The sequence below is a fragment of the Genypterus blacodes genome, unplaced genomic scaffold (assembly GCF_046128005.1).
Source record: "Genypterus blacodes isolate CSIRO-AG114 ecotype Tasmania unplaced genomic scaffold, CSIRO-AGI_Gbla_v1 ptg000007l_1, whole genome shotgun sequence".
Classification (NCBI taxonomy): Eukaryota; Metazoa; Chordata; class Actinopteri; order Ophidiiformes; family Ophidiidae; genus Genypterus; species Genypterus blacodes.
Window position 1 is genome coordinate 1,806,779 of NW_027466821.1, and position 22,900 is coordinate 1,829,678.

The following is a 22,900-nucleotide window of genomic DNA, read 5'->3' on the forward strand; positions in this document are numbered from 1 at the left end:
CAAAGCATTCTTAACGGTGTGTTTTTCACTTTCATTTGTTTAAAGCTGCTGCCCTGGTGTGTCTGTATGTGTGCGTTTGGTGAGAAGAGGTTAGTAAGGGTGCATATGTTTTTGAGTTGATACCTGCCTCAAGGTATCAAGTTGGCCTTTTCAATGTTCAAGAAAGGAAGGTCAGTCAGGTGGACGTGGAGGTCTGGAAGGCCCGGCGGCGCAGGAAGCTGGAGGGTCGCCTTTGTGGAAAGAAACACATCCTAAATCTGGCTAAAATGTACATTTATCCTGAGGGTTCCTGTATGGCCAGTGTGCAGGGGTTCTCACATTCTGTCTGTCCCCTCCCCAAACATTGCAGTATATTCCAAAATCACACTGCATGTTGTGTATTTTGATGTCAACAAACTGTCAACTAAGGCATTGAAATGTAAGGCATTGAGATATTTCCAGCTGGACTTGAGGTTGGTATAATAGCGGCCGTGTCGCAGTGACAGCAGACACAACTCACAAGCTTCCCCAAAACAAAAAGAAACAGGCGAACACGTGCAGACACGCAGCGAGGCAGCCAACGCAAACGGGTGAAATTCTCTGACAAGTTCATCTTGCCAGGTTGCAGCTATATTCAACCGCCGGATTTCACTTTGGCTGCAAACCTGCTATTTTATTGGAGCGCAATCAATGTGTTGTTTGGAGTGTACTTGCCACCTCGCAACAGGGGTTTGGCTCTGTTGCACCATAGTGAGATGAGGTCAATACTGACACCAGTTATTCTTAATGCTACGCCATTGATTGGAATTTGATATGCTTATAAAGAGGACAAAAGTGGACACTTCTTCAGAGGGAGACGCTGCCCAAAGGAAACAGCGGCTTGGCTCCACGAGGGGTTTGAATTACAGTCTGGTTTTGGCTGATGGTGTGAGGGAGGAAAAGAAAAGAGGGCAGAGCTGCAGGGGCGAATGAGGTAAATAAATGGCAAAACGGAAATGAATGAAATGATGGTAGAAAAGAAGGAGAGAAGGCGAGAGAGGAGGGAGTTAGGAGAGCAGCTTTTCAGTCTCCTACCGAGCTGAATCATGGGAGAGCGGTGGTCGGCTTGGGCCACCCATCTGGGTTGGCTGGGCGCCGGGGCCGTGCTGGCATGGATGACAGACACAGATAGAAGCCCACGTGTAATGATTCAGATACATGGAATGACCTTTGCTGTGATAATGATAACAAGAACCGGTCATTCGCTATCATGCGACTCCCAATTGTTGTACTTCTTGTGCAGATTAAATTAATATGGCCCTGTATTTGCAAATTCAGCAACATAACCACTTCTGGACTATCCATCTTGTCAAACCGACGATTATGAGTCGCGGCTCTCTTACAGTTTCTAGCTTGCATCTTAAGTTGCATATTTACATGCCGACATTGTCTGGATGCAGCCGTGTTAATTGAATTGAATAAAGCTTTGCTGGAAATGTTAGTCCAGCCATGCAGTTGGCTCAGAACGGTGGGATTCCAAGATGTCGGTGTCTGCCTGCATGTCTCCCATAAGATTAGAGCCTATCGTTCATCAGCACAGGTAATGAGAGTTTCTTGTGTGCAGGTTAGCACACACATCATTTTGAAATGCCAAATGATAAAACAGCATCTTATTGACCTCATAGCTTATGGTTTTTCTAATCCAACTCCCACCTTTGACCCTTTCTGCATAGTGAATGATAGATAAATGAAGTTACCAAATCAAATGAAGACTGAAACTGTTTTCCACGTGACGCTTAACCTCCAACGAGACAATAGTCTCATTGTTTTCCCCAAGTTTATCTTAAAAACCCGAACTATACATAGGTAATGCAGTTAAGAGGCAAATGGAGAAACCTTCAATTGTTGGCACGAAGCTGTACTTGGTGGAGGCTTTACTCCTGATCATTATGCAGTGCCATCAATTTCATTCAAATTAAAAATAAAAGGAATTGTGCAAGAAATATTCATATGAAATTCCTGTTTTAACCTGAAATGGTGAAGGAAAACATTTGTGGCATTAGACAGGCCAGCTTTCAAAATGCTTTGTGTTCTATTCCTAAGAGTCTCACATTGGATATAACCCTATCCTAACACACAGGCACCGAAAACATACAACCACCACCACCACCCCCTCCGTGTCACCCTTGGCCTCCTCCTACGCTGGCCGTTTCTCACCAGCAACAGAGTTAAAGATGACAACCCCAACAAAAACACAGTCCACTTCTGGACAAAACATATCATAATCCCTCAAGGTGGGCTGTGTGTGTGTGTGTGTGTGTCTGTGTGTGTGTGTGTGTGGTGAGGGGGGTTGCTCAGGGCCACCAAGATAGCTATTCACAGGGTCCAGGGACATGGAGAGACCTCCGGGAAAGACATTGTGATGTGTTGGTATGAGACTTAGTATGACACTCCTGGGAAGAATGGTGATTAGGAACTAGGAGGATTGACTACATTCTGAGGCATTTATGACCATTTATATGTGTGGACATCCACCACCGACTTAGACGTGCATGAGCAAGCCTTTAGTCTGCATGTATTCGTGTCAAAAAGATACATTTCCTCCACTTTGATCTATTTTCTTTACGCTCGTCTCAGGGGCCTGTCTGAGAAACCCAGACAGGCCCCTAATTGATTTTCCATAGTTTTAGATTGAAAAACTGATTGGTTTGCCGCTAGCGCCTCTAAACTCATGGACCTTCCTATTTTTAAAGTCCAGGTTTCCTTTCTTAAAACATCGCCAGTGTCCTCGCTTTGCTTCCTCGCCGACAACGTTCTGGTATTCGTGGTAAAGTTTGCCCTAACTCTAACTCTTTGCCATATCAATTGCGTTTGTTGATGTAAATCAGATTAGCACATTAGTGGCGACGTTAGAGCAGACTGAGTGGATGGGATAATCTCAAGTGTTAAAGTGATTAGGTTTGCTGTGGATAAGATCAAGCAGTAAAGCGATCAGTGCCATAGTAAAAGAGTAAAAGGCCATTGTTCTCAGTTTATTAAAAGACAATGGTGGGTGGTAATTACCTTAACATCCTTGGCCCAATCAAGCCCCTCTTCTCTCTACCCCTCCCCCATCTCCTATATTGATTTGTTCCTTTACAACTTTATAAGTGGAGACATTTCCTATGGTTTCATTTAGGATTATTGTATTTTATGATAACAGATACCGATGCTGCGAATCTTAAACTAAAACCGAATGCAGATAACCGACAATCAAACTTAAATAGATAGAATTTGAGAACCAAGTTAGGCAGTCCAACAGTGCAAATAAAAGTCACAATAATGAAGCTAAATAACACTAAATCCTCACCCTTTCAAATCAACTTACCAGATGTACAGTATGCCTATGTTTACCTTCAATAGCTAGTCGAATGGTATATTTAGTGCCTTGCTCGACAGCACAAACCTAAACATACAGCTTCCACCGGTGCCACCAGGCTTTAAGCCCATACTTGCACTTAATGCAGCCACTCAACCCTGCATATTCTGTAGCATTTATGAGATTAATGCAGTGGACGGAGCAGGTGTCTGCCAAAAATTCCATTCCTATTTAAACCTTCATGCCCATACCAGCAACCTAATCCTATCAGGCCTAATTGAGTGAAGTCGACAGTCTTTTTCAGTTTAACTAAGTTCATGCACTAATAGGATTCCAAAGCGGGTAGGAAAAAAAAAAGGTACAATGACAAGAAAGTAGTAGTGTTAGTGTGTGGCTGGGGAAGTGGACAGTGTGTGGACAGTGTGTGTGTGTGTGTGTGTGTGCGTGTGTGAGTAAGTGGAGAGCAGAGGCTGTGTGTGTCAACGTCCTGCTGGGTTTGGGGATCTGTGTTTAAGGAAGAGGGAGGGCAGTGGGCTGGAGGTCCTCCCCGGAGGCTAGATAAGCTCACAGGGGTTTACAAGAACAACATCATTGACATTCAAGGACCCCCAGCGTTCAGAGTCCTCTAATTACAGTCCCCGCTGGACACCTCAGGTGTGTTTGTGTGTGTGTGTGTGTCTACTCACAGGCACACACACACACACACACACACACACACACACACACAAACACACACACACACAAACAGGGGTACAAACTGGAGCCATGACAAGTCTATATTTCAGAGGATGGAGAGGCATGAAATAAAGCAAGTTTGGGACTAAAACAAAAGTGAAACCAAGAGAAACACTGCCTGAATGGATGCAATTAACAACAACACACACTAGGGGACACCAGAAATGACGTAGTGCTGCTTAAAGCTCTTTAAGCTTAACATAGGGTTTAATTTTAATGAATAGATACTATGACGAAAAGCATTTCAGTGTGGAATAAACATAATCCATTTCTGGATTCAACCTCCAATTAAAGAACGGGTACAATCATAAATACATCACATCTCAGTGCTTTCCTGTGCTTTTCATGGGATATAAAGGCGCCATAATGACTCTCCCTCCATTTCATTACACTCCATTACATTCCTGTTTGCAACATTACATTACATTACATTACGAGCATTTGGCAGACGCTTTTATCCAAAGCGACTTACATTACATTACCACCCTTCGCAGAGGGGGGAGCAATTTAGGGTTCGGTGCCTTGCTCAGGGGCACCTCGGCAGGGACTCGAACCGGCAACCCTACGGTTCCCAAGCGGAAGCTCTACCCACTGAGCTACTGCCTCCCTGACAACAACACTGACATAAACGTGTCCCCGAGCCAAAACACCACAGGAAACGCACCTCAATGAAGCCTCCTTGTTGTCGGCTTGTAGCTACTATGAGAATATCAGGGCCCTTTGTTAACATCTCAGTGTCACAACTTAAAAGACAAGATAAGCACACACACACACACACACACACACACACACCAATTAAAAAAGGTCAGAATGGGACACAGTGTTTAGCCAGTGGCGTCAGCGAGACAGACGTGGCCTGAGGAGCAACACGGGACTCCCTTTGAAAATCACAACCAAGAGGACAAAAACATTTGCATATTGACCCTGTGTAAGGTCATAAAACTGCAGATAGAAATGACATTCGTCTGGAATTTTAACATGGAAACAGAGTTAAAAGCTGAATACTTCTTATTAGTATGGCGGTTTGTCACAGAACTGAGTGGTTATGCAAAGAGAAATGATAAATAAAGTGTATTGTAGTGTCACCCCTTCTAGTACGGATCTACATAAAATCAGCCACATGTAGCTGAACAGTTCAGATCAGTCAATCATTAATCATATTATGTTCTGTATGTTAAAATTGTGAAAGTACCCAAATATTACGCAGAATTCTGTTTGTTCAAAATATAACTCACTTCATCTAGTCGTAAAAAAGAAAGTGGCTATTGATTAAATGCAGAATAGATGTGATTAGATTGATGGATCTCAATTCAAAGAAGAAGAAGAGGATTCCTGGTGTCACCTCACACATTCATACTTGGTTTTGAAGAAAGATGGAAGAAATGTTGAGATCTATTATGCTGCCTATTATCTATTTATTATGAGGCCTAATTCGTCACATAACTCGCCATATTTGTGATTTGGATGAAGGGAATTATAAACCAGCTGACATCATTAAACTGCTGTCCCCTCTCCTCAGCATGTATGAGTATACAGTCAGCACGGTTGTCTTGTTAAGTATTGACTTTGGTTTATCTTCATCTTACACTAAGTAATGCGTTTCCAATGGCCCGTTTAAAGCAGCGTAGAGCGTGGAAAATCATGAGGCACAAACCTTTTTCCAGCAGTTGTGGGAACCATGCGGGGAAGAATTCACTCAGTTTGACTGCAAACACCAAAGGAAGGAGTTAAGTTCCAAAATAATCATAAATATTACTAAAGTTACTCAGCATCTTGTGTCTTTACAAAACCACAACATGTAATTATTTGCGTTTTTACAAATGAGCACTCAAACGTTTGTGAGAGAGGGAGGGAGAGTTCAGTGATGACACGATGAAGACGATGAAGTTAGAAAGAGAGACATGGCTTAGCAAAGATGATAGAAACAAGAGTGTGTGTGTGGGGGAGGGGGGGGGGGGAATCAAAGAATTGGAATAATTGGCATAATTCAAGGTGGCTAGGCACAGGCAGGGGGAGTGTCGGTGTTGGGCGAATCTTTTTGCCATCCTCAAAGAGAGACGGTGTGCACAATTAGCCACGCGAACTCTGACCCTGCGCAGAATAATTAATGAATAACAGAGGGGATAAAGACAAAAAGGCGCGGAGCGGTCTGGTTGAGTGGCGAGCGAGGGTAATACATCAAAGAATGCCGTTAATTGGCCCTGTGGCTTTCATTCTTTGGCCTATTTCTTTCAATTCATTGACTCAAAATAATGGGTTCAGGTTCATTATCAACAGGTCGTAAGCCCTGGGAGTGCCAAAATTCAACAGGAGAGGCAGGGGTGTGTGTGTGTGTGTGGAGTAAGTGTGCAACGTGTGTGTAGCTAGGGTAATGGCTTAGCCTTAGCCTGCCCCCCCCCCCAAAAGACCCGATGACATCAATTCCACGAGGGGGGAAAGCTAGTGTTGTACGTCTGTGTTGGGTTAAGAGAGGAACAGGCCACGATTTTCACGATTTTGTCCGACAGGTTGCCACTGCAGCTACCGTTCTGTGCAAGAGCGTAACCTCGCAGCACGCCACAATGCTGGAATATAGCTGGTACGGACAGGTAAGTGGCACTGACACGCCTGCTGCAGGAGTGTTTGGATTTACTTTACAGAGTCAAGTGATGAGTTGAACTGTAAGGATGGTAAGAAGTTCAATTGAGGGCTGTATCATGTCGGTACAAACTAGATATTAGACGCAAGCGAATTCAGACTTTTAAACATAGAACGCTTCACCCTGAAATCCCTGTTGGAATGCAGCGTGGCACCTTAAGACTGATCAAAGCTGAGCGCTTGCGTGCAAACGTGAGCAGACCGGAGCTGGGATCCCTGATGGAAGAAGCACAGAATACTCATAATGTGATTATACTCTGCTGTTATTACAATCAAGAAATTCGATGTGTGTGTGTGTGTGTGTGTGTGTGTGTGTGTGTGTGTGTGTGTGTGTGTGTTCTTATGTCACATACCATTTGTGGAATCTTTAAAAATATCAATCTGAAATGAGTTAAATCAATAATACTGCAGTAAAAATTATTCAAATTATGACTAAAAACAATAAGAACAGGATTTAGAACAGAAACACTGATAAGGAATGGGAATATTTGAGATATTCTGGAGATTTAGCAACATTTAAACTTTCATTTAATACTATTGGAGAACAAAGATGGAAAACAAAGTCTTTGCTGATGATGCACACATTGGCAGTTTGCCACACTGCACCTCTCCATGCTCTTCAAAACAGAACGGAGGACTTTAATGCTGGATTCATTCATTCATTCATCTACAAAACTAATTTTCCATATCTGAGTTGGTTTGATGAACTAGGTTGAAACTTGGCAGGGACACTTCTCTCATCTCCTCTTGGCGCTTCGGAATGAAAACACCTGATCACGTGAATTTAGTGTTCCCGCTCCTTTTTCGAGCACACACAGCGTGAAAGAGGCAAGGGGAAGTTGGCGGCCGACTCAATCGGCGTAACTCGGGTGAGCTCGCAGCACGTGATGTTGCTACAAATACCTTGCCCCGCTTGTTACAGAGCCTAAACTCTAATGTAGAGAAGAGCTTTCCTCTTGTCTGCTCTCCGCCAATGCTTTAATTGCCATATGGAAGGTCTCCCGTACCATGGGTGAGCCATGTCAAGCAATTAATACCCTGAAATACGCCTTTTAAGTAAGTCTTTTGGTCTCCGGGGCTCCCTGTTGCGATGAAAAAGATCGGTGTCGTCTCACGTTAGCCTCGCACAGGTGCCTCCTCTGCTCGCACATCAGATCATTATCATAACCAAAGATGGAGAGAGATGCAGAGAGAGAGAGAGAGAGAGAGAGAGAGAGAGAGAGAGAGAGAGAGAGAGAGAGAGAGAGAGAGAGAGAGAGATTTGAAGAATGTGAGCTTGTTCCCTTTGGTGGGCCTTGCTGTAAGTTGTATCTAAGCTCAGAGTGCACTCCTGACCTCTGGATAGTACACAGACAGCCAAAGAAAAAGGGAAAAGGAAAATCAGAGCGGTGTTAACGTTTGCTTGCATCACTTTGTATTTAATGGGCTTAAGACTGCCAGCATGGCCCTTCAATCCTTAATGCGTTTGTGGTAGTGCAAACATTGTGCAGAGTTCTATTCAAATGTGCTGTATTTAGATGAAAGCGATGAGGCGTGGTTGTTAATTCTGGACTTACAACTCAGCTTCATGGCATTTTTGGTTCAAGCGACGACACACCAGCGTCGTGAACACTTTGCAGGCAAAAAAACAAACAGTGAAGCTGGATTGGTTTTAGTTCACGCACGCATTATCAACACTTAAGTAGGATAAATGCCACACATGCATGAATTCCACAGATACAGAGGGGGAGCAGAGGAATGCGGTCAGAGATCAGGCAGTGTGAGTTTGGTTCAGTTAAACTCAACAAGTAAGACGTTGAAGGAGGATCGATGAAATCATACACTAATGACTGAAATGACTTCTCTATGCTTCAAAAACCAATACATAGCAGCTTTCATTCCCACTGTCAGATCAACAGACTGCAGAATTGATTGGTTATTTTTGAAGCGTGGTTGGGGTTGAGATGATTTGCTCGCGCACATCATGCGAAGACCTGGGTTGAATTCCAGGTGTGAGCCTGGTTGTGGATCCTGGTTGGTGGAGGCACTCAGCAGTCAACAGTGTAGTATGCGTGTAAACGTGCTGAGTGACACGGACTACGGCAAACTATGACTCTTGGAAAAATGAAATTATGAAGAAATTAGGGGAAAAATTAAGCTCTGGCAAAGCTAATTACTTAATTCATCCATGAATGGAAGTTGTCATGTTGATGTGATACCACTAATGGGCAAAGAGCTTTGATTCAATAAGGAAACTGGCAAATATATACAGAAAAACAATAATTAGATTTTTTAAAACAATAAGCACGGATGCGGTCAAGCTTTTAACAGCCTGCCTGAGGGATACTGCAAATGTTTCCCGTAGATGACATCATGAATGGAGCCTGTACAGTACAGTGTTCTTCCATCAGATCGGAGGCCCTCGGTTTCACCCCTTCACGTCGGGCCCTTGTGGGAAGAGGAGCGCTCGCAGCCTCGGCGTTCAAACGGCGGGGACACCAAAGATGGCCGAGCGGTGGCACACAAACAGCTCTTTGTCCCGAGCACAGACTGTGTATTATTAGTTCGGGTAAGGTCAAAGTTGATCTAATTTTGTGCTTAGTTCTCATTAAACAGCTATTGCATTATTTCATTTCCCACAATCAAGTTAAAGGAGGGGAGATGGCGGGGGAGTGATCAATGTATCTCCAGCAGAAAAGCTTTTGAACAGGGGTTTGCGAATTTAGTCCACAAATGCACTTTGTCCTTATGGGAGCGTAGCATCGTCTTTTTGATGCCACGTTGGGCTTCAAAGGTCAGAGAGGATGAAAGGAACAAATTGGGGGAAAGATCTGGATTTGAATGCATAAAGTATCTCCATAAAATATCTTCTGATCATCGCTTAAATTTATTGACTTATATTCAACTAAATTCGACAAAAACTCTAGACAAATTTAAACACATTGACTGACTGGGTCATTTGACATGTGTTGCGTGGCGTGTGTGTTTGTACTGAAGTGAGTGATCAATGAAAGATGGAGAATTATTAATGTGTTCTTTAGTACATCATTTCATCTCCACACACTAATTTCATACATGAATTTAATTTGCTGAGCAGGGCCCTGATCCAAACAGCAGGTTTAACAAGTTATCTCCATAATCCAAGTCCTTTAAAATCTGGAACGTTTGTTTGTGAATACTTTTGTATCTGGTCTTATAACTAATTATACTAAAATTCCATATCTGTGTACTTAGGCCTCTGACCAGGCTTAAAGGGTCTTTAGCCGGGCGAGCTGGCACTGTCTCATAATCAATCATGTGCATAATTTTAATAGGATTTCATTTTCATAGTTATAGTTTCAAGCACCACCTGGGTTTCTTTTCACTGTCTGCCAAAGAGAGATTAAAGCCGTCTAAGAGTGGAGCTTTTCCGACATCATTCAGAGACGCATTGGTCTGTCCTGTTCTAGCTCGCTGGACAGGGGGGGGGGGGGGGTGGGGGGTGGGGGGTGATGGGTGATGGGGAGCACCACAGGATTGGAACAGGCTGAACCTGCGTTTGAGGGACTGGACTGCCACTTCAGGTTCAGGTGAAGTTTCCCACTACAACTGTTTTGGGCAAAGAAGAGGTTTAAGTTTAGACAGGGATTGTGCGGTGGTGTGAAAATTCAATTCCTGTCACACACAGTATAAAGGCGCCCTTGTTCCAGCCTGCTTGTGAAAACTGTCCACTGTTCACTGTCCAGTGCATGTTAACGTAACAATGCTACCGTTGCTGCTGGATGAAACGTTTCATACCATGACATCACAGGCTCTATGCGTGTAGCGTATTTACTGCTGCAAGTGCGCACTTGTATGTGTGTGTGTGTGTGTGTGTGTGTGTACAGGGTCTTCAATCTTCCAGGTGTTCCTGTGAACAGGCTCCTTGTAATCGCTGCCAGAGAATTATGCGCTCAAATTGATTTAAGGCAAAAAATGTGGTTATTTCATTTTGGCTAATTGGATCGTCTTTGCACTGACTGAGACTCCTCCTCCTCCTCCTCTTCCTCCTCCTGCTCTTCTCAATCAGATTTAACCCTTCAGATTGAGCCACTGCCAGTTTTACCGGTAAAAAGGTGAAGCCCGTTTTATAATTTAAATTAATGTATGCAACTAAACATTGCAAATATCACACTTCATTGGAGGACTTCTGTGATTCCCTGGAAATCTACTTTTTAGTTTGTAGGTTGTAAACCCTCTAAGCTGACACTATTATCATATGTCAACATAATAAACAACATAGATCAAGAGAAAACACTCTTTTTCATACTAAACTTTACAGTAGTTACTTTGACTTTGACTTCAGTGTGTGTGTGTGTGTGTGTGTGTGTGTGTGTTTTTCACATCACTATTGAGGTAGGCTAGATTTATAAATTCAATATTTAATCAAGGTAACAAGCACACATACACACTCTCACATGTAATCCAGTTAAAATGGCTGTAATATTTAATTCATATGAAAATCATTAAAAGTGCAGTGGTGCCGCGTCCATTATGCATTCCTTTTCTAGCAGGATAAAACAGTCCTCAGATGTGGGAGCTACACTTTGAAGTGTTGTCTCAGAAGCGGGCCAACTCTTTCAGGAAGTCCCTGATGTTTAAAACATCGCCCTGCTCAGGGACTGACAAAGGTGAGCACTTGTGGATCGGCCCCAAGATGAACCAAAAACGGCCAGCCAGGAATTTGGGTTAAGATGTGGACATCAAATAAACAAAGAGTAGACAAATATACAAGTGGGTTGAAAGGGTTCACGCAGTAATGTGTCAGTAAAAATGCAGCGCCAGACTGCGGACTGATACATGGACACGATTAATAGGATTATGTTGCTTGCAGGACAGACTGGGCTTTGTTGCTTAATTGGTTTACCAGGACGGCAGGTGAGATAATGGAGATTGGGTACAATGATGATATAATGAAATCATCAAATGTGATGTATGCAATTTTAACTGCTGTCAGCTTTAAAGTGACTCCTCAAGAACATAATGGCTCGATTGAATCAAATGATTGTGATTTGATTTGCCTTATTACATTTAACATACTGAAATTTATTAAAAAAACATATCAAGATGTAATTAGTAACTTCTTTTGAAGCAAAGTGAGGTCTGAATATGTGTGTGAGATATCCAAACAGCTGCCAGAAAGGAAATAAGCTTTGCTGAGCTGGTACGAGGGACGACTCGTGGAATTCTCAAACACACAGTCTGGGAAGGCCGACAATGCCCTGACATGACGGGAAGTGTGTGGCAGCACGCACCGTAGTGCATTTCGACGCACGTCCGAGTTTTAAGGTGGCAGACAGATTTGGGCAGAGTTGTGGGAGTTTAGGCCGTGAGCGCATTTTGATGGCCTGTTTTAAAAAACTTTACTTGGGGAAGCGAGCGTCATTAAGATAACCTGGGGGAATGTGCTGAGCTGGGCTCGATGCTGAGCAGGAAGGAAAAGTGTGGTGAACCAGAAGCAGGAACTCAAATTCTCACACACACACACACACACACACACACACACACACACACACACTCCCCCCGCTAACAGCCATCAGTATTTTTGCCTCTGTCAGGCCTTTTTCTGACCAAAACACACACACACACACCAACACACACACAGGAAACAGCCCGTACTGCTCCCCAATAAGTTGATGTGTCATGTCTTCCCTTCCTTTCCGACATTTCTGCAAAGCTCAGGAAGGACACTGCAGCACCTCTCATTTCTCCTCTTTTTCTTCTTCTTCTCCTCCTGTCTCTGGGTTGCCACGGGAGGCACAGCTGTAACCGTGACAGTTCTTGTTCTCCTGTAAAGTTTGCAGCTCGCGTTAAGACGCTGCCACTCCGGGAGCCATGAGTCGTTGTTGTGTGGTCAAAGTGATCACCTTGACAGAGATCCAGCTTCTGCAGGTAGGGGGAGGGGTCGGGGCCACAGCAGGGGAAATGTGATCAGATATAGAAAAATATGTGTGCGCATTTGTCGTATGTCTTTATTTTAACTGCGGAGGCTTTCTAAACAGCATGTCCTTAAAACCAGAATAACCGAGTGGCCACTATGGAATGCAGAGATAGTGGTCAGTTTGTGATCGTCCCCTCACACATTTCACAATCTTGGGTGTGTGTGGTTGCAGCTGTTTACTGGTTAGGAAGCTCTGACTGTAGAAAGCCTACGTGAGAAGGCACTGTTCCACTTTCATCTTATCTGCCTCGATTTGAGGTGGGAAATCAGTATTGAGCAATGCTACTCTGCACTGTTGAGAGCCTTCTGTATGTTTGAAACGCACAAAGTGGGGAAAATGTGTGCAAGTCAATGGAAACTTTGTAATGTCATTATGTATTATTTCTCTTTGGATTTGACCTAAATGCTTATTCTAGTGTTTGCTCCATTAATAATATTGGAAGTACGCCACACTTAACCCAGCTTCAAAAGTGCCCACAGAGTTGCATCCATACCTCTCTGAAGCCAGATGAGATTTCTGCAGCACGGGGGATCGTATCAAAGTGTGCAGATAAAACTAACAAACCCATCACAATAAAAGACAGAAATGAATCCAAACCTCCTTCGGGGTTTTTGTCCATAATTTGTAAAGCGAGCGAGCATCAGCGTCACCCGGGGTTTCATAAGACTGTAGCTTTTTCTGAAGTGAAAGGAGAACTTGGGCAAGACTGAAACTGAGTTAGGCAAGAGCGTTTCATTTGGTAGAAACACCTGTGAGTGTGTGTGTTGGTGTCACATTGCCTGTGTGAGTGCTGCAGTGGGATTTGAGAAATACACCTGATAACTGAGGTAAATCACACTGCTATTACATACCAGGCTGTTATCAAGGGTTCTATCTTGATTTACTTTGACTGGATAATTCAGGATTTCAGCGTGAAAAATTGACACAAATCACTGAAGATAATATAGATGGATGTTGCTGTTAAATAAGGCGAACAAAGGCTTCATATTTGCTGTGATGGCTTTAATGTTACAGTTGCTTACATATCTGCTGGCAAAGGCTGAAGAATTTCTTGGATTTGATTAAGGGGCTATGTGTGTGTAGGCATTTGTGTGGGCTTTAATGAAATTACGTTACTGACACAGTTGGGGGGAGGGGGCGGATGAAGGTGTGTGTTTGTGTGACATTCCTTATCTTAGTGGTTTAAATGTCTAATGAAGTTAGAAAGACACAGGCGATCTAATGACTGAAGTTTTGACTACATCATTGACATAAACCATTATTGCATACATGAAACATGTTCAATCTGGCAGATATTTACCTATTTATATGTGTATTTTTTTGCTATGGAATGATGAGCAATGGGCAGTTCTCAGCTTTTACACTCCACTGCAGGTTCCCAAGTTGCAGACGGTGCAGGATAAAGCCAGTTATTGTGCAATGTGTGTAAATGGAAAGTGAACCAGTGACCTCTTCCCTACCAGTAAGCGCAAACACTGTCCCAATTGTAGTAGCAGGTGCCAGTATTGAGAAAGCTAAATACTGAAGTGTCTCAAATATCAGAGTAGTCACAGCAATCTCAAATTTGGGGCGCTTGATTGATTAGATGCTTATCTCATTCCTGCGCTCCGTGTGTATGGTGCACATTCATAATTTTCACCATGTCTTCTTCACACATGCACAGGCCTGGCATTGTCAAGGTTGGCCTCGGTGACTGAAGCGCCATTACCTCTCAAATCTAATCAGATTCCCTTAAGTGGATAACAAGCGTGCCTCTGGCATTTACAGTAGTGAGTGAGCCAAAGTGAAACCAGGACAGTCTGCTGTCACACAAAGCAGATGTGGTGTGTAGTCGTCCTGGCATCCCTCCCTCTCTCCGCCGTGGAAAGAAATGTTGATTGGCTAACAACTGGCACCTTGTTTGGCCAGGAGAAGTCAGATAAGAGCTCTCAGTCACTACCGACAAGCTGAGTATTGTGATGAGCCTGTTGGCAGTTAAGTGGATGAGTGGCGAATAAGGGGAACTCTAGCTGACGAGAGGAATTTAATGCTGAGATTTGGTGTCAAACCAACTTCCAATTTTGCTACGGAGTCATTTTTGTTTACCCTTGCTGTGCTGACACCTTAACAATAAAATAATTAGATGCTGCAACTTGTCTGAAAAAAAACGTCTGGATAAATCAATCCTTACATTTACACACATGTTGCATCTTCTATTCTATTTCATTCTGATTGAGGCAATGTGTAAACATAATAATCAGGCTGAAATAAGAAAAAAATCATCCTTGGTGTACTCAGAATAACAGACCTTGATTATGCGCCTGTAAGTCAACTGACTTGATTGTGAGTGACTCACTTCATCAGCGGGCGTTCACGCTCACCTAAGCTCATTTAGCAGTTAGTTGTGTGTAGTAGGATAGAAGGTGGAATCCGAGCAATTCCATCCATCTACGAATATATACTGTTGAATATTTGTTTTAAAGAAAGAGGAAAAAGGAAAGAAATATTGATTGAGACTTAGGAAATGTGATACACATGTGGACCAAATGCATAAGGAGACGAGGAGACGGTGACTTTATCTAATGACTTATTCAGTCGGGTTGTGTATAATAGCGTTGTTGGTGATGAGTAATTGTGTGTTCTGTACCAGGGTGATACTAGTGAAGCCAGATTGCATATACAGATTTGTTTTTTTTTACATACAGGGGCAGATATCCTTGTATGTGTCTTTACTGCAATATGCAAAACACAATCAATCTGATCAGAATGAGCATGTTTCTGCTTTCCTGCTCCGCCAGCTTCTGAGTCAAACTTGCATCAAATTCCCAGCAGAAAATCTCTCTCTTGCTTCCTTCCTTTCTTCCACTTAAGAGGAAGTAAAATAAATGTCAGTAAAAAAAAAAAAGACAACATTATCAAACCTTTCCTAAAAATAAACACATCACTAAAGACACTAAAGACTAAAATACTCCACGGGCTGTAAACTAATAAAGCAAGGTGAAACAGTAAGGTCTTTGTGAGAACCAGACAAATAAGTGAATTAGGCATGTTTAGGTGATATGATCCTGTGTGAAAATAGCCTTACAGTAATAAGCAATAACTCTGAAAAACAATGATGGTCGTACTTTTATTGTTTGCAAAATTAAGGAGGGGAAGTTGTTTACAGTGAATGAAAAAGCCTGGTTAAAAATGGCATTGGAGGAGTTATTTAAAACCCCCACTGGGGAACAAGGGTCAATTGTGCTGCCACAACCGCTGAAGCAGGCAGCAGAGGAGTTTGTGAGTTGACCTCTGATTGGCCAGGACAACAGGAAAGGGCGGTCCAAATGAATTAGTGATAGACACTAAAGGCAGATATCCTGCAGTGATCAAACCCTGGGCGATCTGACAGTCCACTGTTTGAAGTGATTATCATGCAACGCTACATGAAGGCTTACCCCCAGCTTTCGGCCTAATTAGTTCACTTAGGGTCCTTTATAAGAGATTGGCTAGGGGGACAGAGGGGGACAGATCAAGAAGCCAGCAGATCAACGGAACAGCAGCAGACCTGGATCCTAAAGTTTGACCTGCTGCAACATCAAAACAAACCGGTCTCAAGATTATCTGCTTTGCTGAGAATGCCACACTTAACTGACTGCAGTTACTACACAATGCGGGACGCGACCAGAGCTTCAAATGTAAGAAAATCTCATTCTTCAGGGCTAGGAATTACTCAGTAAAAAGGTATAACATGTTAATGTGTAACGTTTGATAAATGGTTTGGAGTATAAAGTGCTGGCAACATCTGTGTGTTTAGTTTTTGGTAAAAAAAAGGAGATCTATGTCTAAAACAGTTTGAGGAAACAGTTTTGCGTCTTGCTTCTCATAAATAGTCATGATAGTAGTGGCAGAAACTACAGTAACAGTATTGCAGTAATCTGCTGTGGGTGACTAACGGGTGACTAACACTTTTAACGGTGTGAAAAGTTTGACCAGAGAGAGATCTAATTGTGTGTTCCCAATGAGATCATCTCTTTCTAAAACTGCTATCCACTGCAAACTAAGCAAGACAACCGCGTGTGCATTTTCTCTTACTCAGGGCTGTCCTCGTCGTGTGAAAAACAGATTCCCACATCCTCATTGTACAAACTGCTCTGCTCTGTGATTTGTGTCTCTGCAGGTACAGAACCACCTGGAGAACTCCAAGTTCCATCTCCATCCGACCCAGAGTCAGCAGGTCAAGCAGTACCTGACTCTGGGCTCCAAGCTGGCCTCTTCGGGCGGGCCGGGCCACGCCGTGCAGCACCAGCACGCACCCGGCCAGCCGCTCGCCGCCGTGCCCATCATGAGGAACGGACACATGCCGTCTGTCAGCGATGGCAGCAACCCCAACAGCCCGGTGACCCTGCTCACCCTGGCCAATCACGACAGCGAGGTGAGTCGCTTTTCGGGTTCTTTACTATTTCGCGTCTGTGTCTACAAATATATGAGAGGAAGAAACTTCTATAGCTGAAGGAAATTTGTCTTATTGAATTGAAACTGAAATATGAGTAGTAGTGACTTGAAAGAGAGGAAATGCAACCTTTCTGAACTGTGGGTTATAACTTTCATGGATTTCTCAACACTCCTGGCGTTCCTGTAAATTGCAGCTCAGTTTTTATGGCCTCTTAAATTCTGCTCTAGCCACACATTTACTCATCAGGAGGGATCAAGTGTAAAGTGTTAACAACTCAACTCTCATGGCTCACACTTTTTGTTAGGATGGACAGAGTAAATCACAAGCATTGATAATGCCAAACATATCTGTCAAACGCAGAACATTGCGGCTCACCATTGAAACAAAGTGATGCCGTTATTGATCTCCCTCTCTCTGTCTGATGTGCTCATCAATAACTTCAGTCATGCTGTCTCTGATGAGAGAACACTTTCAAAGGAGGAAAACTAGTATATTAACGGGAGGCTTGTTTTGCCGCCAACGCCGCTTACTAACTTGAGACGGCAGAGAACTCGCCTGTTATTGGATTAGTCTCTGTGTAGTCCCTCCTTTTTCTTGTGTCTATTTTGGTGTTTGGTCTATGTTGAGCATTTTTCCTAAAGTGCCTTGGACAGTATTGAAATTCTGGTACATTCATTCAGTCTGTCCATAAGTGCATTGAAACTACTGTTTTCTTTTAGTTTCCAATGGATGAAGTTATTGATGACCTAATTAGTCTTGAATCCGGTTTCAATGACGGAGGCTTGGATTGCATGGAGTCTAACCTCATAATGCAAAACAATGTAAGTATGAATCACAACAACTCATGCTTACAGCCACAGACTAACACCCTCTTACAACCGCCGTGAGTATGGACAGTGTGAAGGTCTTTTACATTGATTTTTTGCAAGATATCCTCTGTTTATTTTGTTGACAGTTCAGCCAAGTTAATGATTTGGCTTTAAGTAAGGGTTCCTCCACCCAAACATCTACGTGAAGGCTTTGACTTGCTTGGGAAAAGGGGGACCTGTCTCAGTTTGAGGTCAGATTAAGTCCAGAGATGAGTCAAAGTTCATTGGGGCTTAGCAACATTTCTCACATTTCTCAAGAAGACCAACAATCCAGATTAAGTTGTCAAAAAGTAAAGGTGTGTAAATTATTTATTATATATATAAGCTCACATCTTCAAAATAACAACAACACAAAATGTAGAGCGATTGTCTCACTTAAATCCCACAAGATTAGGAGCCAGAAGGTAAAACTAGACAATGCAAATGCACAAACAAATGCAGAAATGCCACAAAGAACAAGCGTTCCCAGCACAATTCCTAGCTGCGATGGAATTTTAAAACTCCAGATGGAAAAGTCTGGGACAAGGAGTCCATTTGGCCGGAGAACATAGCCACACCTGAAAGCCAACACAGAGAGAGTTTGTGGGATGGGCAGGAAGGAATCTGGTTCTAACTCTGTTGAATAGAACCGGAGACAGACTGGCAGACAAAGAGTCGTCCATACATGCGGGCAGACTAAGTGACACATAGCGATACACAGAAAAGACACTATGACAGAGAAGGGAAGGGAGGGGGGGAAGAGGAATTGAGGAGGACTGGGAGTGGCAGCAGGTTTAGAATGAAGACATAAACGCAAATGAGGAGCAAGTGAAAGATTTTCTTGCGGAGTTACCAAGCCAGTAGATCATGTTAACACACACACACACACACACACACACACACACACACACACACACACACACACACCCTGGGGACTGGTTCGGGAATTATTTCGCCATTAAATTAATCTCTATTTAGTCATACAGAGCGATGCGTCATGTTGCGCTGCCACGTCAAACAGGTCCAGGAATACAGGCGGGAGAGGAACTGAAGCTGCATCAATAGGAGTTAGCTGACCAGTTGTTGCAATCGCTCATGTTGATAAGCACTCTTCCATTCACCCTTCCTCCTCCTCCTCCTCCTCTCCTGCCTCAGTGAGATAATCAGCCAGAAACACAAACGAAAACTGCCGATATTTGAAATGTCTGCAGTTTCTTCTCCATTTTGCTTCCTCTTCTCCTTTTTCCTCTTTTCCTTTCCTTCTCATCTTGGTGACTTCACACGCATACACCCGTCAGGCTCAGTGACCTCGCAGTTTGAGATTTCACACACAAACACACACACACACACGCAGTAGATAAAATTGGCTGTACGTAAATACACAAATGTGAATTAGACACACATGTGTATCAGCACGCTAGATCTTGGCATGCCCCCAGGCCGTGAAAAGGCATCATTATGGCAGAACTGATGTCTGCTTTCTCCAAGAAGACAGGACCCGTAGGAAAACAGTTTTGCCTCTGTTCAGCCCGTTGACCCAGCTTGCCTTTTCATCTGATGGGATGCTATTTTCAACACAGAGCGCATCTCTGTGCTGGAAACACTTTCAAGTGGAGGGGTTCTGAAAATGCTGGTATTAACAGATCAAGGCACTGTGGCCGCTCAAACCAAACCCCACACTGGCCAGCGTGACCCTAACCCTGGGCTGCTGGTCGAGGTCAGAAGGGTGAATTCAGAGTGACAAAGGCGTTACAATAAAGGGGCTGTGCTGGTGTGTAAGTGTTTCTGCAGGGTCGGCTGTGACACTCCCTTCAAGACTCTGATCACTCTACGAAGCCTCTTCCCGTTCTCATCAATGCCCCCTGCTTTCATTGGCTCTTTAGATAAGCAAACAAAGGGACAATGGAACCAAAAACAACTATTAGTCTTGTGGCTTTGGCTGAAGTGTAAATGGCATGTGCAAGTACGTTTAAAATGCTAATGAGCCCTCTTTCTTCTCCTCTACCTCAGGTGTCCCTCAGCGGCAGCATGCTGGACATCTATGGGGGTGAACAAGGTATGAACTCCCCTAATGGCAGAATGTGTCCCACCTCTAACCCCACAAAGCTCAGTGTTAAAAGGGAATACACAGGTATGAACCCATACCATAGTCCTGATCAGAGAACTGACCAATTAACAAGCGATCAGTAGCTCACACTGATACAGGGATTTCTGTGTAAACCAAGAAATCTCATCCCATATAGGGCTTTAGGATGTTATTCATGGCCATATAAACAGATGTAAATGCTAAATTCTTACACATGTGCCGTAGTTCCCGGTTTTGCTCGTCATTCTTCTGTTAATATACCACAGACACGTGTGGACTTGTGTCACACAGAGAGCTTTTTCAGGCATTTCTTATTAAAGTCACGCATCAAGCAAAGGCTCCTAATTGATTTAGGAAATAGAAAGGATGCCCGAAAGAACCCTTCACTCTCTACAAGCAGATAAATGAATTGCCATCTGTTTCATTTGAGTGAGTGGGAGGACAATGAGCTGTTACACAGACTTTAAAATCTCTTGATTGAATCAACAGAGACAAATTGGGAAATCCAATCTCAGGCCCCCAATTATGTAATTCGGAAGAATGCGGATACAAATATGCATGTATTTGGTCCCTGCCCAGGAAGGATTAGAAAATTTGCTAAACTGTTTTAATTATGGAGTAAGTGGTTTAAAAGAGGTTGCAGTTTTTCTTCTCCACAATAAGCTTCAGACATGCTGAAGTTTAGGAATAAATCGGCGTCTGTCAGCGGGTGTGCGTGTGTAAGTGTGTGTGTAAGGAGGTCAAACTGGTGTCTGTGTAGGCCGACGCAGGGGAAACTCCACATTCTCCCTGACCCCAAAACTGAACTCCCTCAGAATAACTGATTGTGCGTCTTCCTGACCGGAGGCGCCTCTGGCTCTCTGTGCTGGTTGTCTTTCTGGGCTTCTAAATCTGCGTGCGTGGCTAATCGATCCGTCTCTCTCTGATTTACATTTTTGACAGAGCTCGACACGAGGGTGATGGCCAAAGAAAGACAGAAGAAAGATAACCACAATTTGAGTAAGTGTCTTCCGCTGTTGTTAAACTCATTGGCAATTTATCGTCCCATAAACAGTTATGGTTCCCCTAGAGCAGAATAACGAACAATTGCTCTCCTCTTTTTTTTGCTCTGCTTGCTTAGTTGAGAGAAGGCGGCGATACAACATCAACTACAGGATCAAGGAGCTGGGGACACTCATACCAAAGTCAAATGACCCGTGAGTTTCACACTCTCACTGCATTTATTGTTACTGAAACACTCCACCGTCCACATTCACCCCCTGGGCCGTTTGGCCTTTCACAAGGCGACTGCAAGAAGTCATCTGGCGGCGAAGCATATTAAATTCTGAGCACAAAGACACTCCGAACGTCGCTCATTGAATCCAAATGAGCACTCAAGCACCTTTCAGTCATATTTCAAGGGTGCACTTGAACCTCCATTGTAGTCGACGCGCCGAGAGCTGCACATTTTCTCGCGTGGGTCCCGGCAGTTCAGCTCAAAGCGTTGAATGATGAGGAAAGGGTCAGACGAGACGGAGCAGGCCACGTCGTTTGAATCAAAGTTTGAAGCACAATTGGCACGTGGAGATGGAATGCGGGCCTGAATTGAAATCACCGGCCATCTCTCGCAATTGAACTTTGCTTCGGATTTAAATGGAAGGTTAGCGTTTCTCGTCATGCCATTAACACTGGATAAAGGAGATTATTAGCACTGATCAGACCAACGGCTCTCTCGCGGCAAAAAGGCCAATTTTACTACTTTTCCATTTTTAAAAAAAAGCAATAACATCTGTGGAAGAATGTCTTGCACTCTGGCACTTTAAGTCCAATGCTTCATTTCCCCGCCGTCTTTCTAGACTTAGCTCATTTTCTCTTCACCTATTTTTACTCGAGGATTAATTTTAGTGAACAGAGAGGTATGAGAATGGACTTTCCACATAGCTACTTAACTATTCTATTAAATTTCCCATTCAGTGTCCCCATGTAATGTCCAAGGATGAATAATTGCCTCGTGTAAATCACCGTTTCTCATTCATATCATAAAAAGGCAAAACCTCTCTTTCTGTGGTAAAAGTTTCTCATTGTGGAGAATATTCTGCCGACATCAGGCGGTTCTGTGTGAAAGGTTATCTTTTAACCGCTCCTCCATTCTGCAGCGACATGCGCTGGAACAAAGGCACCATCCTGAAAGCCTCGGTGGAGTACATCAAGTGGCTGCAGAAGGAGCAGCAGCACGCCCGCGAACTGGAGAGCCGTCAGAAGAAGTTGGAGCAAGCGAACCGGAGACTGCTGCTGAGGATCCAGGTAATACAACATAAAGCTCCAATCTCACACTGGCCGCTTTACGTCAAACTGCCGCTAATTTCCACCGTCAAAGCTTTACAGCACACCAGACAAAGAAACACGGGGAACTCAGCTCGGGTCAGATTTACGATGATAACCACGGATAGAAAGTGTCCATGGTGAAGAACACAAAAACTTTAATCATCTGCAAAGATCAAAAGACATCAGAAAACGCTGAGGATGAAAGGAGCGTTAACAAAAGGTCAAACCTGGCTTTGTCCCGACATTCTGTGATAAGCTCTGATAACATCTTGCATGATAAGATTCTACGTGGGAGAGCGGTGTGTCCACACAGAAGCGTCCCCTGTGCAGGTTTTTACATCTTTTAGCCTAACCTCAGCTTGTGGAGGCTGAGGAGGAGGAGGTGTGAAGGTGTGGCTCTAGATTCTCAGAACATTGCACAACCCAATACTGCCAAGACAGCAACTTTTTTTTAAATAGTTCACATTCAAGGAAAACTGTTCAGGAAAGAGATAAATAGACCAATGAAGGTCATCCATCCTCTCCAATGGCAAAACTATCATCATGAACAGAACTACAGTCTGGTCTGGAATTTAACAGAGCAACAAAACAAGAGTTTCTATTAGACTCAGAGTCTGAGGT

General features: G+C 43.5%; 1 protein-coding gene across 4 annotated transcripts in view; it reads left to right on the top strand.

Moving 5' to 3' along the window:
- tfec (transcription factor EC) overlaps window positions 1-22,900 on the top strand; it is a 32,169-nt gene that overhangs the window by 7,806 nt on the left and 1,463 nt on the right. Inside the window, exons 1-7 of one of the 4 annotated variants that reach the window (XM_076154574.1) lie at window positions 12,395-12,577; window positions 16,766-17,020; window positions 17,761-17,862; window positions 19,900-19,945; window positions 20,918-20,974; window positions 21,096-21,171; window positions 22,111-22,258. In XM_076154574.1, coding sequence (XP_076010689.1) covers window positions 12,521-12,577; window positions 16,766-17,020; window positions 17,761-17,862; window positions 19,900-19,945; window positions 20,918-20,974; window positions 21,096-21,171; window positions 22,111-22,258 — 741 coding nt within the window. In that variant the 5' untranslated portion in view covers window positions 12,395-12,520. Of the gene's footprint in view, window positions 1-12,394; window positions 12,578-13,153; window positions 13,455-15,490; window positions 16,284-16,765; window positions 17,021-17,760; window positions 17,863-19,899; window positions 19,946-20,917; window positions 20,975-21,095; window positions 21,172-22,110; window positions 22,259-22,900 lie in introns of those variants that run through there. The other 3 variants (XM_076154575.1, XM_076154567.1, XM_076154559.1) reach the window with 3 other exon arrangements.